The sequence below is a fragment of the Haematobia irritans genome, chromosome 4, assembly GCF_050003625.1.
Source record: "Haematobia irritans isolate KBUSLIRL chromosome 4, ASM5000362v1, whole genome shotgun sequence".
NCBI lineage: Eukaryota > Metazoa > Arthropoda > Insecta > Diptera > Muscidae > Haematobia > Haematobia irritans.
Window position 1 is genome coordinate 200702343 of NC_134400.1, and position 18826 is coordinate 200721168.

At 34.8% G+C, this 18826-nt stretch overlaps 1 protein-coding gene across 7 annotated transcripts in view; it reads left to right on the forward strand.

Moving 5' to 3' along the window:
• Positions 1 to 18826, forward strand: part of Nedd4 (E3 ubiquitin-protein ligase Nedd4) — a 62204-nt gene that overhangs the window by 18453 nt on the left and 24925 nt on the right. For all 7 annotated transcript variants that reach the window (XM_075305687.1, XM_075305682.1, XM_075305683.1 and 4 more), the window contains exons 3-7: positions 2732 to 2814; positions 2888 to 2969; positions 8428 to 8466; positions 8545 to 8714; positions 9334 to 9475. In XM_075305687.1, coding sequence (XP_075161802.1) covers positions 2732 to 2814; positions 2888 to 2969; positions 8428 to 8466; positions 8545 to 8714; positions 9334 to 9475 — 516 coding nt within the window. The remainder of the gene's footprint in view (positions 1 to 2731; positions 2815 to 2887; positions 2970 to 8427; positions 8467 to 8544; positions 8715 to 9333; positions 9476 to 18826) is intronic.

Consider the following 18826-nt stretch of genomic DNA (forward strand, 5'->3'; position numbering starts at 1 on the left):
TTTAAAACATCAAATTAAATTTCTTTTTCAAGTTCAATTAGTATAAAATTCAGGAAAAATATTCAGTTAGGCTTTCGCTTTTCCAAATCCGAATTGCCGGGCCTCACGCTTGACACCTGCCATCAGATTTTGTACAGCCACCTTGTCCACCTTCTTCGCCGCAGAAAGCCAGTTTGCCTTGAACTGCTGCTCGTCCTTAGCAGTTTTTTGGTCTTCTTTAGGTTCCGCTTGACAATAGCCCAGTATGGGAGGGTTCTTGTCCTTGGGAACCACCTGCACGTTGTTGGCGGCGTACCACTCCATGGCCTTTTTACCGTAATGGCAAGATGCCAAATCCGGCCAAAACAGTACGGAACAATCGTGTTTCTTCAGGAAAGGCAGCAGACGTTTATTCAAACACTCTTTCACGTAAATTTCTTGGTTGACAGTCCCGGAAGCTATGAAAATGCTGTTTTTCAAGCCACAGGTACAGATGGCTTGCCAAACCAGATATTTCTTTGCGAACTTTGACAGTTTTATGTGCTTGAAAATATCTGCTACCTTTCCCCTTCCTTTTGCCGTATAAAACTCCTGTCCCGGAAGCTGCTTGTAGTCGGCTTTGACGTAGGTTTCGTCGTCCATTACCACGCAGTCAAACTTCGTCAGCATCGTCGTGTACAGTTTTGTTTATCACCGCGATTTGGAGTCACTACCTTCTTGTAAGTCGATAGTCCGGCTCGTTTTTTGGCTCGATGCACGGTTGTAGACGATACACCCAACTTATTTGCGGCATCTCGGAGAGAGAGGTTAGGGTTTCGCTTGAAACTACCGGCAACTCTCTTTGTCGTCTCAGCGGCTTCCGGTTTTCGATTTCCCCCCGATCCAGACTTCCTGGCTGTCGACAAACGTTCCCCAAACACTTTAATTACATTTGTAACGGTTGATTTGGCAACTTTTAACGATTTTGCCAGCTTTGCGTGCGAGTTGCTCGGATTTTCGCGATGAGCGAGCAAAATTTTGATACGCTGCTCTTCTTGCTTGGACGGCATTTTGACAACTTAAGAGTGAATTCCAAAATCAAAATAGGAGCAACATTCTACACACACACACCTTCAAAATGAGAGTTCAGGTTATTTAAATACAAAATTGAAAGAAATACGTCAAGTTTATATTGACCAAATCACCCTTTATTCATTATAATTCGCTAAATCGGCCTTGATTTGCTTAAATCTTTGTATTGAATATTAAAAATAAATAAAAACAAATAGCACAAGCCAAAAATAAGACTATGGAAACAAGTCACCCTTCAACCAGGGCTGTGATCGACTCCGACTCCAGAATTTTTCATCAGCCTCGACTTCGACTCCAGAGTCGACTCCGGGTAATAAACCTAAATCTCATTTTAATACCACTAATTTGTAGTTCTATTATGGGGGGTACCGTAAATGGATCGATATAAATTATCGTATTTATGTCTGCAAAAAAGATCTTAATTTCACATTTCTATAGACATAAAATTTTGAAAAAATTTTCTACAGAAATAAAATTTTGATATTTTCTGCCAATGGTCTTAAAAAAATAAAATCGATTGTTCGAAATATTTCAAATAAATTATTATGGTGGTGGGCATTAAAATGGATCAATTCAGCCTATCTGCTAGTCTAACATTCTAGTAAACATAAAATGATCTCCGTAATTGGAAGTTGCTTTTCATTTACATTCATACCGTACATTGGTCGAATGAATATGTCCGTGAAAATAAAGTTAACTTTAAAATTTATGATAACATTGTCTTAACGTTAACAGAGCGTTAACAGAGCGTTAACAGAGCTCTGCTAAGTGCTTAACAGAGAAAAAATAAAGTTAACTTTAAAAGGAACAAATAGTTAAAATAAAAAAACGATCATTGTGCAAAAACTATAGAGGGGGCAGTATACACCCATATACCAAATTTTAGGGCACGATGAGTAGAATCTAAATCCGAAATAATTTCATAAAGTTCATTGCCAGAATTCGAGATAAAGTTAAAAACACATGTGACCACTGTGCAAAAACTGTAAAGGGGGCAGTATACACCCATATAACAAATTTTAGGGCACGATGAGTAGAATCTAAATCCGAAATAATTTCACAAAGTTCATTGCCAGAATTCGAGATATTTTCACTTTAAGTTGCGATTGAGTTAAAGTTAAAAACAAATGTGACCACTGTGCAAAAACTGTAGAGGGGGCGACCCCAGCAAATTCTTCAGACTCTGACTCCACAGCCCTGCCTTCAACTTTCTCTAAGAAGATATACGTCATTGGAAATTAGTTGTCGAATGTTTGAAGCATGGAAACTAGGCTTTCTGACAGCGCCGGTAGCAAATTTGATAATTATATACTCAGACAGTGAACCGGAAATAAAATCCTTAGACTCAGTAGTCTTTAACTCAAAAACGGTCATTGGCTACCACAAATCTCCCAATGAGATATCTAGGCGGTTCAGTATATACATAAACGTAGCACAATGGCTACTGAAGAAATTGATAAGGGTAACTAACGTCTATTATAAGATTAAATTATTTCATATACTACCTACAACATCACGTACCGGTAACATATTTAAATATTAGAAGATGTCTCCTTTTGTTAACATTTAAGAGCAATAAAATATTAAAATAAATATATATATCCCTTTGTTGTATTGTTTTGTAAATCCTTATTAATATTTCATTTTGTTAATAACTATTTTCTTTTCTCTTTTATTTTAGAGCGACACTTCGGATACCTTTCATTTGCGTATAGTCATTTTAAATGGCCAATCATTAGCAAAGAAGGATATATTCGGAGCCAGGTATGAGAATATTGCGAATTTTTACAAATGACATTGAACTAGAATATCACATAAATGTATTTTCCCATTACAGCGATCCATATGTTAGAATAGATTTAAATACCATTAATGGTGATATAAATATTGATTCCGTTTTGACTAAGACTAAAAAGAAAGTAAGAAATTATAAAAAAATATACTACGTTCAATTTTATTGTTTTACGCTGTCCATTTATTTATTTAAAGCAACGAGTTCGAGGCAAAAATTAAGTCTTGTTTTCTTTTTATACCAACCATCATTGATTTTCGACTATATAAAGTATTTATTTTATGGATCAGGGAGAAATTCTGGCATGATCTAAGTATGCCTGTATATCTGTTTATTGTAATCACTCTAAAACATTTAATATTGGAACTATTAATCTGAATTTTGGCACAGATTCGATTCGAAGTTCGAAGATGTGTTATATAGGTTTTGATATAACTCTATGGAACATTTAGATACCGAAAGTTTTTTCTGATTCCTAATGTAATTTGGGTCCACAGATCCGCTCATTTTATGGTATAGCCCTCAAATAGAGCGATTAGAAAATAATTTTACACCGGATATGCATTCGTAATAAATCTCTGATTATAAGGGGAGCCACCGTGGTGCATACACCTTGCATACACAAGGCCGTGGGTTCGATTCCTGCTTCGACCGAACACCAAAAAGTTTTTCAGCTGTGGATTATCCCATCCAGTGTTGCCAGTATTTTTCTGACTCTTGCCCCCAAATTATGATGTTTTTGTCCCCAAAAATCCCCAATACATTTTTGAATTTTTTTTTTTTTTTTGAAAAAAAGTAAAAAGCTCTTCTATAGAAAATCAGTAATAATAATTTAGCAAACTGCAATAAGATCAAGATTTCGAACCACAACACCAAGAGACTGGTGATCGTCTTGCAAATGCTGGAGACATGAAAATGCGAGTTCGGAGTTCCTTGTATTTATGAATGAATATAAAAAACAAAATTTGAGAAAATTTTCTGTATAGAAAAAATTTTTTTTCGACTAAATGTTCTATATATAGAAATACAATTTTGACAAAATTTTCTATATAGAAATAAAATTTTGACAAAATTTTCTATATAGAAATAAATTTTTGACAAAATTTTCTATAGAAATGAAATTTTGACAAAATTTTCTATAGAAATAAAATTTTGACAAAATTTTCTATAGAAATAAATTTTTGACAAAATTTTCTATAGAAATCAAATTTTGACCAAATTGTCTATAAAAATAAAATTTTGACAAAATTGTATATAAACATAAAATTTTGACAAAATTTTCTATAGAAATGAAAGTTTGACTAAATTGTCTATAGCTATGAAATTTTGACAAATTTGTCTATAGCAATAAAATTTTGACAAAATGTTCTACAGAAATAAAATTTTGACAAAATTTTCTACAGAAATAAAATTTTGACAAAATTTTCTATAGAAATAACATTTTGACAAAATTTTCTATAGAAATAAAATTTTGACAACATTTTCCACAGAAATAAAATTTGACAAAATTATCAAGAGAAATAAAATTTTGACAAAATTTTCTACAGAAATAAAATTTTGACAAAATTTTCTATAGAAATAACATTTTGACAACATTTTCTATAGAAATAAAATTTGACAAAATTATCAAGAGAAATAAAATTTTGACAAAATTTTCTGCAGAAATAAAATTTTGACAAAATTTTCTATAGAAATAACATTTTGACAAAATTTTCTATAGAAATAAAATTTTGACAACATTTTCTATAGAAATACAATTTTGACAACATTTTCTATAGAAATAAAATTTTGACAAAATTTTCTATAGAAATAAAATTTTGACAAAATTTTCTATAGAAAAACAATTTTGACAAAATTTTCTCAAGTAATAAAATTTTGACAAAATTTTCTATAGAAATAAAATTTTGACAAAATTTTCTCAAGTAATAAAATTTTGACAAAATTTTCTAAGAAATAAAATTATAACAAAATTTGCTATAGACATAAAATGTTGATAAAATTTTCTATAGAAATAAAATTTTGACAAAACTTTCTATAGAAATAAAATTTTGACAAAATTTTCTATAGAAATAAAATTTTGACAAAATTTTCTATAGAAATAAAATTTTTTTGTTATTGTTGGTTTTGTTCTTTAAGCATTGTTGTGGTTTTTTTATTTCAGCTTAAAACCATACATTGACTAAACTACAAGTGTAGCTTAACCAACAGAGGAAAAGAATGTTTGTCAAATTTATTTGGGCAAAGCCCTATAGATTGCAAGATGGTTGGATGGACGCACGTTTAGGAATTACCACATTCCTCATCAGCATCCTCTACTTGCAGCAAAACTATAAACCAATTATCAGAATAAATTCAAAAATGAACCACACTTGAACCTTCCGAAAAAAGGTTATGTATGATAGCCGGCTTATGCCGAAATAAATTCGAAACAAACATATCTCTTTTTCCTATGCCAATGTCAAATCATCGATTTGAGTGTAGTTGGTTGGGTTTATTTTGATCGTGCTTCCTCTTCTTTTTTTGACAAAATTTTCTATAGAAATAAAATGTTGTCAAAATTTTCTATAGAAATAAAATTTTGATAAAATTTTCTATAGAAATAAAATTTGACAAAATTATCAAGAGAAATAAAATTTTGACAAAATTTTCTGCAGAAATAAAATTTTGACAAAATTTTCTATAGAAATAAAATTTTGACAGAATTTTCTATAGAAATAAAATGTTGACAAAATTTTCTGTAGAAATGAAATTTTGACAAAATTTTCTATAGAAATAAAATTTTGACCAAATTGTCTATAAAGAAAAATTTTGACAAAATTTTCTATAGAAATAAAATTTTGACAAAATTTTCTATAGAAATAGAATTTTGACTAAATTTTCTATAGAAATAGAATTTTGACAAAATTTTCTATAGAAATAAAATTTTGACAAAATTTTCTATAGAAATAAAATTTTGACAAAATTTTCTATAGAAATAAAATTTTGACAAAATTTTCTATGGAAATAAAATTTTGACAAAATTTTCTATTGATATAAAATTTTGACAAAATTTTCTATAGAAATAAAATTTTGACAAAATTTTCTATAGAAATAAACTTTTTGACGAAATTTTCAATAGAAATAAAATTTTGACAAAATTTTCTATAGAAATAAAGTTGTGACAAAATTTTCTATAGAAATAAAATGTTGACAAAATTTTCTGTAGAAATAAAATTTTGACAAAATTTTCTATAGAAATAAAATTTTGACAAAATTTTCTATAAAAATAAAATTTTGACAAAATTTTTCTATAGAAATAAAATTTTGACAAAATTTCCTATAGAAATAAAATTTGACCAAATTGTCTATAAAAGTAAAATTTGGCAAAACTTTTTATAGAAATAAAATTTTGACAAAATTTTCTATAGAAATAAAATTTTGACGAAATTTTCAATAGAAATAAAATTTTGATAAAATTTTCTATAGAAATAAAGTTGTGACAAAATTTTCTATAGAAATAAAATTTTGACGAAATTTTCTATAGAAATAAAATTTTGAGAAAATTTTCTATAGAAATAAAATTTTGACGAAATTTTCAATAGAAATAAAATTTTGACAAAATTTTCTATAGAAATAAAGTTGTGACAAAATTTTCTATAGAAATAAAATTTTGACGAAATTTTCTATAGAAATAAAATTTTGAGAAAATTTTTTATAGAAATAAAATTTTGACAATATTTTCTAAAGAAATAAAATTTGACAAAATTATCAAGAGAAATAAAATTTTGACAAAATTTTCTACAGAAATAAAATTTTGACAAAATTTTCTATAGAAATAACATTTTGACAACATTTTCTATAGAAATAAAATTTGACAAAATTATCAAGAGAAATAAAATTTTGACAAAATTTTCTGCAGAAATAAAATTTTGACAAAATTTTCTATAGAAATAACATTTTGACAAAATTTTCTATAGAAATAAAATTTTGACAACATTTTCTATAGAAATACAATTTTGACAAAATTTTCTATAGAAATAAAATTTTGACAAAATTTTCTATAGAAATAAATTTTTTTTGTTATTGTTGGTTTTGTTCTTTAAGCATTGTTGTGGGTTTTTTATTTCAGCTTAAAACCATACATTGACTAAACTACAAGTGTAGCTTAACCAACAGAGGAAAAGAATGTTTGTCAAATTTATTTGGGCAAAGCCCTATAGATTGCAAGATGGTTGGATGGACACACGTTTCGGAATTACCACATTCCTCATCAGCATCCTCTACTTGCAGCAAAACTATCAACCAATTATCAGAATAAATTCAGGCAGTTCATTAAACCCAACAATGAACCACACTTGAACCTTCCGAAAAAAGGTTATGTATGATAGCCGGCTTATGCCGAAATAAATTCGAAACAAACATATCTCTTTTTCTATGCCAATGTCATATCATCGATTTGAGTGTAGTTGGTTGGGTTTATTTTGATCGTGCTTCCTCTTCTTTTTTTGACAAAATTTTCTATAGAAATAAAATTTTGACAAAATTTTCTATAGAAATAAAATTTTGACAAAATTTTCTATAGAAATAAAATTTTGACAAAATTTTCTATAGAAATAAAATTTTGCCAAAATTTTCTGTAGAAATGAAATTTTGACAAAATTTTCTATAGAAATAAAATTTTGACAAAATTTTCTATAGAAATAAAATTTTGACAAAATTTCCTATAGAAATAAAATTTTGACAAAATTTTCTATAGAAATAAAATTTTGACAAAATTTTCTATTGAACTCAAATTGGGACAACATTTCCAGTTTGGGGGAAAATCCCCAATACTGGCAACACTGGTCCCACCTCTAATGCTGGTGACATTTCTGAGTGTTTCAAATCTTCTCTAAGTGGTTTCACTGCAATGTGGAATGCCGTTCGAACACGGATATAAAAAGGAGGTCCCTTTTCATTGAGCTTAACATGGAATCGGGCTGTCACCTAACTTAGGTTAAAGTGACAGCTCGATTAAGTTTCAGGCTCACTTAGACTATTCAGTCCATTGTGATAACCTAACCTGTTTATAAATCCTTCTGGATTTAACTTTTCAATTTTCTATATCAGAGAAAATTTTAATTTGGTAATTGAAAATCCCTGGAATTTATCATAATGATTGGAAAATTTTGTGATTTCTCAATTCTTCCTTGATATGCATTTGTGGAGGCTGGAACATATCTGCAAACTCCCGCATGGGAGTTTTCATAAGGATGTGTCTTGCTGTTAATTCCAGCATTGGTGACATAAAAATATAATTGAAATTAAAAAAAAAAGAAACCTATATTCAATACGTAGTTTGGCAACGAGAAAATGCTAAGAAACCTGTAATCATGGTAAAATTATTTAAATTTAGTTACTGATTGGTAAAACTTGATTGCCTTTAAAAATCCTTATAATAAATCGATGATCTACGGATTAGATCGACATATTGCATAAAAAAACAGAAACAAATTTAAACTGTGCCTCGATCTCAATCAATTAAGTAAATAAATGGAAAAGACAACGAAAAATATACTTGCAATTATTTTCTCTCTCTCCCCTTATTCCAATTTGAAAACCTATAGACTTTAAATCCTACATGGAATGAAGAATTTGTATTTCGGGTATGTATGATAAACAAATATTTATTGCTGATGTTTCTTATTAATTATTTAATATTGCATTCCCACACACACACACAGGTTAAACCCACAGAACATAAATTGGTATTTCAAGTATTTGATGAAAATCGTCTGACGCGAGATGATTTCCTTGGCATGGTGGAACTGACATTGGTTAGTTTGCCAACAGAACAGGAAGGCCGTACGATAACCCCACAAAGTTATCCTTTGCGGCCTAGAAGGTCAGTAGGGTATGTTTATTTTGCCTTTTTTCATTTAATTTCTGTTTGTTTTTTTCTTCTTTTTGGTTGGTTTGTTTTTATTTATAAAACAAAAAAAATCAACTTTCAACTCTTGGGCAAGAAAACCACAAAAATATATAAAAAAATTTCCGAAGTAAAAGAAAACCCTCAATTTGATGTCTGAATCCGAGTGTTGTATGGCACCTCTACCCTTTAAATTTACAAACAGTATTTATTTGTAAATTCAAAATCCATGTTCTATAGCAAAAGTGTAACAAGAAACCTTGATAATTGCCGTCTGTATATATCCCATATTTTTTTGTTTTTGTATATCATATGTTTTTCTTTTTGCATACAATATTTCCTGTATTACTATTATTCTTATAGTTTCAAATGTGTTTATTGTCTATCCTCCTTCCCTTATTTGTTTCTTGTAATTGTTTTGTTGTAGCCATTAGCACAGCTTGACTTGTCAATATTTTCTAATATATTTTTTTTATTTGTTATTATGATAAAAAATATATATATACAGTGCCAAATCTAGGATCAAAGGAACTTTGACTTGTCAATATTTTCTAATATTTTTTTTTTTTTTGTTATTATGATAAAAAAATATATATATATACAGTGCCAAATCTAGGATCAAAGGAACTTTGGAAATCTATCATGCCTTTATAAATGAACGAAGGGAACCGGTTGATCCGGATCCAAATTCAGGAGATTGGGAGCATGTAGAGAATGTGGCATTGACAGGAGCCGCACCAGCAGCAGTAAGTATATATTTTATTTATTTAAAACAATACAATAAACCAGTAAGGCCAATAATAAATAATTTTGCATTTAAAAACCTGAACACCCCTCATTTTGAAGGTGTGTGTGTGTAGAATGTTGCTCCTATTTTGATTTTGGAATTCACTCTTCAGTTGTCAAAATGCCGTCCAAGCAATAAGAGCAGCGTATCAAAATTTTGCTCGCGCATCGCGAAAATCCGAGCTACTCGCACGCAAAGCTGGCAAAATCGCTAAAAGTTGGCAAATCAACCGTTACAAATGTAATTAAAGTATTTGGGGAACGTTTGTCGACAGCCAGGAAGTCTGGATCGGGGGGAAATCGAAAACCGGAAGCCGCTGAGACGACAAAGAGAGTTGCCGGTAGTTTCAAGCGAAAGCCTAACCTCTCCGAGATGCCGCAAATAAGCTGGGTGTATCGTCTACAACCGTACATCGAGCCAAAAAACGATAGTCCGACTTACAAGAAGGTAGTGACTCCAAATCGCGATGATAAACAAAATACGACGGCCAAAGCGCGATCCCGGAGGCTGTACACGACGATGCTGACGATGTTTGACTGCGTGGTAATGGACGATGAAACCTACGCCAAAGCCGACTACAAGCAGCTTCCGGGACAGGAGTTTTATATGGCAAAAGGAAGGGGAAAGGTAGCAGATATTTTCAAGCACATAAAACTGTCAAAGTTCGCAAAGAAATATCTGGTTTGGCAAGCCATCTGTACCTGTGGCTTGAAAAGCAGCACTTTCATAGCTTCCGGGACTGTCAACCAAGAAATTTACGTGAAAGAGTGTTTGAATTAAACGTCTGCTGCCTTTCCTGAAGAAACACGATTGTTCCGTACTGTTTTGGCCGGATTTGGCATCTTGCCATTACGGTAAAAAGGCCATGAAGTGGTACGCCGCCAACAACGTGCAGGTGGTTCCCAAGGACAAGAACACGCCAGAGCTCCGCCCAATTGAGAAATACTGGGCTATTGTCAAGCGGAACCTAAAGAAGACCAAAAAAACTGCTAAGGACGAGCAGCAGTTCAAGGCAAACTGGCTTTCTGCGGCGAAGAAGGTGGACGAGGTGGCTGTACAAAATCTGATGGCAGGTGTCAAGCGTGAGGCCCGGCAATTCAGATTTGGAAAAGCGAAAGCCTAACTGAATATTTTTCCTGAATTTAATACTAATTGAACTTGAAAAAGAAATTTAATTTGATTTTTTAAATAAACGATTTCACCGATTTACACGCGTTTTCCCTTGACCAAATTTTGACCGGATCACCCTTTAGTGCATTGCCACTGAAACTAATTAATTATATATAAAATCTAAAATACATTTACCATTTATTTAAAAAACAATATGCATACATTTTTAGAAAAAATATAGAATATTTCTATTGTAATTTATCTTGCATCGGCCTTATGGCTTTAAATTACAAAATTGAGCAAATAAATAAAAAAAAAATTGTGGCAAATCGGATAAAAACTACAATTTTTTTATTTTTTTATTTATTTATTTATTTAGTTCATTCCTAATACAGCAAGACTAATATCTTATTAACGTAGTACTAGGATAATGTGCGTTATGTGCATTAATAGTTAGTACATTTAACTTATTCAATACTAATTTTAATTTAAATATAAAAATATTCTATAGTTTATTTTTTAACATAGTAATAATTTAACACACTTTCAATAATAATTTTTCAATCTACGAAGAGTTTTGTAGGAAGTTTTTTAAACACGTTTTAAATTTAGCTGTGTTGGCGATAGTTTGAGTATCGTTTGGTAATTGATTCCAGAGACGGATAGCTCTAACATAGAATTGTCTTTCCGATATTTGACTCCTGTGGAATTGTTGGGTTACATTTCTGCCTCTCCTTGATCTAGAGAAGGTTATCCTTTCATAGAGGTAGCTCGGTTCTTTTGTGTATATTATTTTATGGAAAAAGGAGAGAATTCTATATGTTATATAGCATTGGAACGGCATGTTATATATTTGATTCGCATAAACGGAAATTCTATCGAATCTTCTGATTCCATAAACATATCTGGCTATATTGTTGAATGTTTTTGTGAGTTTGTCAGCGTCTCTAACATTACAACCAGCAAAAATTTCGCAGCAGTATGTAAGTGTAGGAGTTAAATATGTTTTTGCCAATAGCAATTTCTAGAAACCCTAGGAGTTAAATCGGGAGTTCGGTGTAATGGAGGCTATACCAAAACATGGAAGGATACACACAGTATTCAGCACATTTAATTGTAGTTCTAGAATCTAGACCCTAAATCGGAGGGCCGGTTTTAAGGGGGCTATATTAAAAACTGTACCGATACTCAATATATTCGGCAAACCCCTTTATGGTCCTAGAATACCTCTAGATTTCCAATTTCAGGCAAACTGGGTAAAAACTACGGATTCTAGAAGCTCAAGATGTAAAATCGAGAGATCGGTCGATGTGGGGGCTATATCAAAATATGGACTGATAATCACTATTTTCGGCATATATCTTTACTTTCCTAGAATACCTCTAGATTTCCAATTTCAGGCAAATTGGGTAAAAACTACAGATTCTAGAAGCCCAAGAAGTAAAATGGGGAGATCGGTCTATATGGTGGCTAACATGTATCAAAACATGGACCGGTACTCACCATTTTCGACGCACGTCTTTATGGTCATAGAATACCTCTAGATTTCAAATTTCAGGCAAATTGGATAAAAACTACGGATTCTAGAAGCCCAAGAAGTAAAATCGGGAGATCGGTCTATATGGGGGCTATATAAAACATGAACCGATACTCACCATTTTCGGCACACCTCTTTAAGGTCCTAGAATACCTCTAGATTTCCAATTTCAGGCAAATCGTATAGAAAATACCCTTTCTAGACGCCCAAGAAGCAAAATCGAGAAATCGCTCCATATGGGGGCTATATCAAAACATGGACCGATAGGCTCTATTTTCGGTACACTTTTTAATGGTCCTAAAATACCTCTAGATTTCCGATTTCAAGCAAATTGGATAAAAACTACAGTTTTTATAAGCCCAAGACCCCAAATCGGGAAGTCGGTTTATATGGGGCTATATCAAAACTTGGACCGATATAGCCCATCTTCGAACTTGACCTGCCTGTAAACAAAAGACGAAACTGTGGCAAATTTCAGGACGATAGCGCCATTATTGAAGGCTGTAGCGTGATTACAACAGACAGATGGACATGCTTATATCGTCTCAGAATTTCTCCCTGATCAAGAATATATATACCTTATATAGTCGGAAATCGATATTTCGATGTGTTACAAACGGAATGACAAAGTTATTATACCCCCGTCACAATTCTATGGTGGTGGGTATAAAAAATTAAATATATAAGTATACAGAAAAAACTTTCACGAAAATTTTTCCAATTAAAGTCTTAATTGAGTTTTAAAAAATATTCAATTAAAAATTTAATTAATTCAACAATTTCTTTAATTGAAATAAAAATCAACCATAACAAGTACATACGGCCGCAAGTTCGACCAGGCCGAATCTTATGTACCCACCACCATGGATTGCGTAGAAACTTCTACGAAAGACTGTGATTTAGTCCATACATGGTATATATTAGACACAAAAGTTATGTATAGTTAAGTCTACAAATAATTACGAATCGACTTTTTGTACGTAGAGAGCCAGAATTGAAATTTGGGGTCGCTTATATGGGGGCTATATACAATTATGAACTTGATATGGACCAATTTTTGTGTGATTGGGGATCGATTTATCTGAGGGCCATATATAACTATAGACCGATATGGACCTAGTTAGGCATGGTTGTTAACGACCATATACTAGCACAATGTACCAAATTTCAACTAACTCGGATGAAATTTGCTCCTCCAAAAGGTTCCAAAACCAAATCTCGGGATCGGTTTATATGGGGCTATATACGATTATGGACTGATATGTACCACTTTTGGCATGGTTGTTAAATATTATATACTACCACCACGTACCAAATTTCAAGCAGATCGGATGAATTTTGCTTCTCCAAAAGGCACCGGAGGTCAAATCTGGGGATCGGTTTATATGGGGGCTATATATAATTATGGACTGATAGGAACCAATTCCTGCATGGTTGTTGGATACCATATACTAACATCACGTACCAAATTTCAACCGAATGGCAAGAATTTTGCTCTTCCAAGGGGCTCTGGAGGTCAAATCTGGGGATCGGTTTATATGGGGCCTATATATAATTATGGACCGATATCGACCAATTTTTGCATGGGAGTTTGAGGTCATATATTAACACCACATACCAAATTTCAACTGAATCAGATGAATTTTGGTCTTCCAAGAGGTTCCGGAGGTCAAATCTGGTGATCGGTTTATATGGGGGCTATATATAATTATGAACCGATGTGGACCAATTTTTGCATGGTTGCTATAGACCATATACTAACATCACGTACAAAATTTCAGCCGGATCGGATGAAATTTGCTTCTCTTAGCGGCCTCGCAAGCCAAATCGGGGGATCGGTTTATATGGGGGCTATATATAATTATGGACCGATGTCGACCAATTTTTGCATGGTTGTTAGAGACCATATACTAACACCATGTACCAAATTTCAGCCGGATCGGATGAAATTTGCTTCTCTTAGAGGTCTCGCAAGCCAAATCGGGGGATCGGTTTATATGGGGGCTATATATAATTATGGACCGATGTGGACCAATTTCTGCATGGATGTTAGAGACCATATACTGACACCGCGTACCAAATTTCAGTCGGATCGGATGAAATTTGCTTCTCTTAGGGGCCACGCAAGCCAAATCGGGGGATCGGTTTATATGGGGGCTATATATAATTATGGACCGATGTCGACCAATTTTTGCATGGTTGTTAGAGACCATATACTAACACCATGTACCAAATTTCAGCAGGATCGGATGAAATTTGCTTCTCTTAGAGGTCTCGCAAGCCAAATCGGGGGATCGGTTTATATGGGGGCTATATATAATTATGGACCGATGTGGACCAATTTCTGCATGGTTGTTAGAGACCATATACTAACACCATGTACCAAATTTCAGCCGGATCGGATGAAATTTGCTTCTCTTAGAGGCCTCGCAAGCCAAATCGGGGGATCGGTTTATATGGGGGCTATATATAATTATGGACCGATGTGGACCAATTTTTGCATGGTTGTTAGAGACCATATACTAACACCATGTACCAAAATTCAGCCGGATCGGATGAAATTTGCTTCTCTTAGAGGCCTCGCAAGCCAAATTTTGGGGTCCGTTTATATGGGGGCTATACGTAAAAGTGGACCGATATGGCCCATTTGCAATACCATCCGACCTACAGCAATAACAACTACTTGTGCCAAGTTTCAAGTCGATAGCTTGTTTCGTTCGGAAGTTAGCGTGATTTCAACAGACGGACGGACGGACGGACATGCTCAGATCGACTCAGAATTTCACCACGACCCAGAATATATATACTTTATGGGGTCTTAGAGCAATATTTCGATGTGTTACAAACGGAATGACAAAGTTAATATACCCCCCATCCTATGGTGGTGGGTATAAAAATTAATTGAAAGCCAATTAATTTTTTAACTGGCTTTCAATTAATTTTTTGATTGATACTATCATTGGTTTTGACATTTCAATTAAAAAATTAATTGTATCAATTATTTTCGTGATTGAATCAGAAAAAAAAACATTTTTTGTGACAATAAACATAGGCAATTGTTTTGACTCTCGAAAATTGATTGCGGGTCCGTTAAGTACATAGCCATTACGCTCGCCTAAAAATTAAGAATATCAAGGCCTTCAACTGAGAGCTGCGCTCAGCGAAGGACTTTTTCTTAGTTTGGTAAATTATTAAAAACTAGGAGAATGCCAAATATTAGACAACAGCAAGTCGTAACCCAATCAGTGTTACTGTTGTGCCACTTCATTGGCAAATTTGCCACAGTTTTTGCGTGTAGCCTCCTTTGAGGTATTAAATACCATACTTTCCTAATTGTTTGTGTCACCTTGTATCGATATTGTGTCACATTTTAATTAGTGGCATAGTTTTCTCAAATTTTGATCCCTGATAACTTTAAAATAACGGATGTGATCGATGTATCAACATAATAATGCGCCAAGTACTTTAATTTTGAACACTTTTCCTTTTCAAATCATAGTGTTATCAAACGGACATTTGTGGCGCCTGAAACCATGCAAAGAAACTTTTCTGTAGTAGGTAACCCGGGTGCTTCCATGAAATCTCAATTTCCACAATCAATTTTCGATGAAATGGAGATAAACAATTTTATTGCAAGTGACACCTTTTAGAAAATCTCAATGATAATGCTCATCCCAATTCGTTGAATATACGATAGTTGCCTTCTATATTTCGAGCATCCCTAGTGTTGCAATCTGCCAACTGACGTAAAGCTTGACATATTTGAGGTTATTAGTACATCAGACCGTTTTTACATACGACCGATATTTTGTTATTTACAGCAAACAAACAGATGCAATTAAAATACTATCCCACTGTGCCAGGTGTTTTGCACCGGATTGACATGATGGCCAGCGGCTGCCACATCTGTGTACGTGTTGTTTCGTCCGTATTTTTGTGTTGGAGTAACATCGCTACAGGAGTATAAAGGGTGATACGGTCAAAATTTGGTCAAGGGAAAACGCGTGTAAATCGGTGAAATCGTTTATTTAGAAAATCAAATTAAATTTTTTTTCAAGTTCAATTAGTATAAAATTCAGGAAAAATATTCAGTTAGGCTTTCGCTTTTCCAAATCCGAATTGCCGGGTCTCACGCTTGACACCTGCCATCAGATTTTGTACAGCCACCTTGTCCACCTTCTTCGCCGCAGAAAGCCAGTTTGCCTTGAACTGCTGCTCGTCCTTAGCAGTTTTTTGGTCTTCTTTAGGTTCCGCTTGACAATAGCCCAGTATTTCTCAATTGGGCGGAGCTCTGGCGTGTTGGGAGGGTTCTTGTCCTTGGGAACCACCTGCACGTTGTTGGCGGCGTACCACTCCATGGCCTTTTTACCGTAATGGCAAGATGCCAAATCCGGCCAAAAAAGGTACGGAACAACCGTGTTTCTTCAGGAAAGGCAGCAGACGTTTATTCAAACACTCTTTCACGTAAATTTCTTGGTTGACAGTCCCGGAAGCTATGAAAATGCTGCTTTTCAAGACACAGGTACAGATGGCTTGCCAAACCAGATATTTCTTTGCGAACTTTGACAGTTTTATGTGCTTGAAAATATCTGCTACCTTTCCCCTTCCTTTTGCCGTATAAAACTCCTGTCCCGGAAGCTGCTTGTAGTCGGCTTTGACGTAGGTTTCGTCGTCCATTACCACGCAGTCAAACTTCGTCAGCATCGTCGTATACAGCCTCCGGGATCGCGCTTTGGCCGTCGTATTTTGTTTATCATCGCGATTTGGAGTCACTACCTTCTTGTAAGTCGATAGTCCGGCTCGTTTTTTGGCTCGATGCACGGTTGTAGACGATACACCCAGCTTATTTGCGGCATCTCGGAGAGAGAGGTTAGGGTTTCGCTTGAAACTACCGGTAACTCTCTTTGCCGTCTCAGCGGCTTCCGGTTTTCGATTTCCCCCCGATCCAGACTTCCTGGCTGTCGACAAACGTTCCCCAAACAGCGAATAGCTCGGATTTTCGGACAGCAAAATTTTGATACGCTGCTCTTCTTGCTTGGACGGCATTTTGACAACTGAAGAGTGAATTCAAAAATCAAAATAGGAGCAACATTCTACACACACACCTTCAAAATGAGGGGTGTTCAGATTTTTTAAATACAAAATTGAAAGAAATACGTCAAGTTTATATTGACCAAATTTTGACCGTATCACCCTTTAGTCATACTGACTACGTGGCAGGATGTTGTGCAGCAGTGGGTCATCATACTATGCGACCTCCCGACATATCCCGCACAAGACATAGCTTTGACAGAGCAGATAGATGACTCACACACATCAGTGTAATACGTGTTGTTTCGTCCGTATTTTTTTGTTGGAGAAGGTGCATCCCGGGGAGCCTTCTCCGTTTGCTTTTGGTCCGAGCCGGGATAGAGGAAAACCCCGGACCATGTTACTGTGCAGTTTGCCGAAACCAAATTCACCATCTCACGGTTTCCGGAACTGTTCCGGCTTAACATCGCTACGGGAGTATAGTCATACTGACTACGTGGCAGGATGATGTGCAGCAGTGGGTTATATCAAGACATATCTTTGACAGAACGATAGATGACTCCACATTTTGCACGGTGAACGAAAAGGCCCGACGCGAATTATGGGTGATTGCAGCAGTTCGTCAGATATATCTTTAGCGTCACCTAGTCTGATAAATGACGTATCCTGGCAACCCGTCATTTCAATGGCATCAGATCACCACCCCATAATTCTAACCATTAACCGACCCTCCGATTTCATAACCTCTGAACGCCGGACGTTTATCAACCAAAAGAAATCCAACTGGGAAGGCTTCAGTGAATACACTGACGCCGCTTCAGTGAGCTGCCGTCCCCCTCCCATGTTCATGTTGTCCAGAGGGCTTTCCGCGACATCATCAACGCAGCAGCCGATCGCTTCATTCCAGCTGTTCGAATTGCCCAAGTGAGGCCCAACTTCCCAGCTGAAGCGGCGGGACTCGCAGATGAGCGTGATGAAGACCGTCGTGCTAACCCTGCTGATCCTAGATTCAGGGAACTGAATCTAGAGATTAATAAGATAGCCGACGAGCACAAGCGGAACATTTGTTAGAGCACCTGAAACAATGTAACCTAGGCACAGGGACAGGTAAATTGTGGTTAACAGTGAGAGCCCTCTCCAACCCCGCTACTAGGGATGATGGTATTTTAGTCACCTTTAGCGACGTGACAGTGACTGATCCGAGGAGATGCGCCACATTATTCAACAGACTGTTTGTCGAGCACCCCGAGAGTGATAGAGCGAAAGGAGGGCCATTCGTCACATCCGTGGTATCTGAGCCGACTACACACCACAATTTACCATAGTCGACGTTACCGAAGTCACCAAAGCGCTGGGCCTTGACGGAATCTCTATCCGAATGCTGAAGCATCTGGGAATACTGGGAGTTGAGTACTTGACCAGACTCCTCAATTTGTCCTCATTATACCCGAGGTCTGGAAAATCGGTAGGGTGATTCCACTACTGAAACCAGGCAAAGACTCGAGACCCTTCTCTCGCCAGAATTTTCCAGCTGCTAATCATCAACATGGATTTCGCAAAGTACTCAGTACGACAACGGCTTTGCATGTCATTTCAGCATTTATAAATAGGGGACTCAATCAGCCCAAGCCG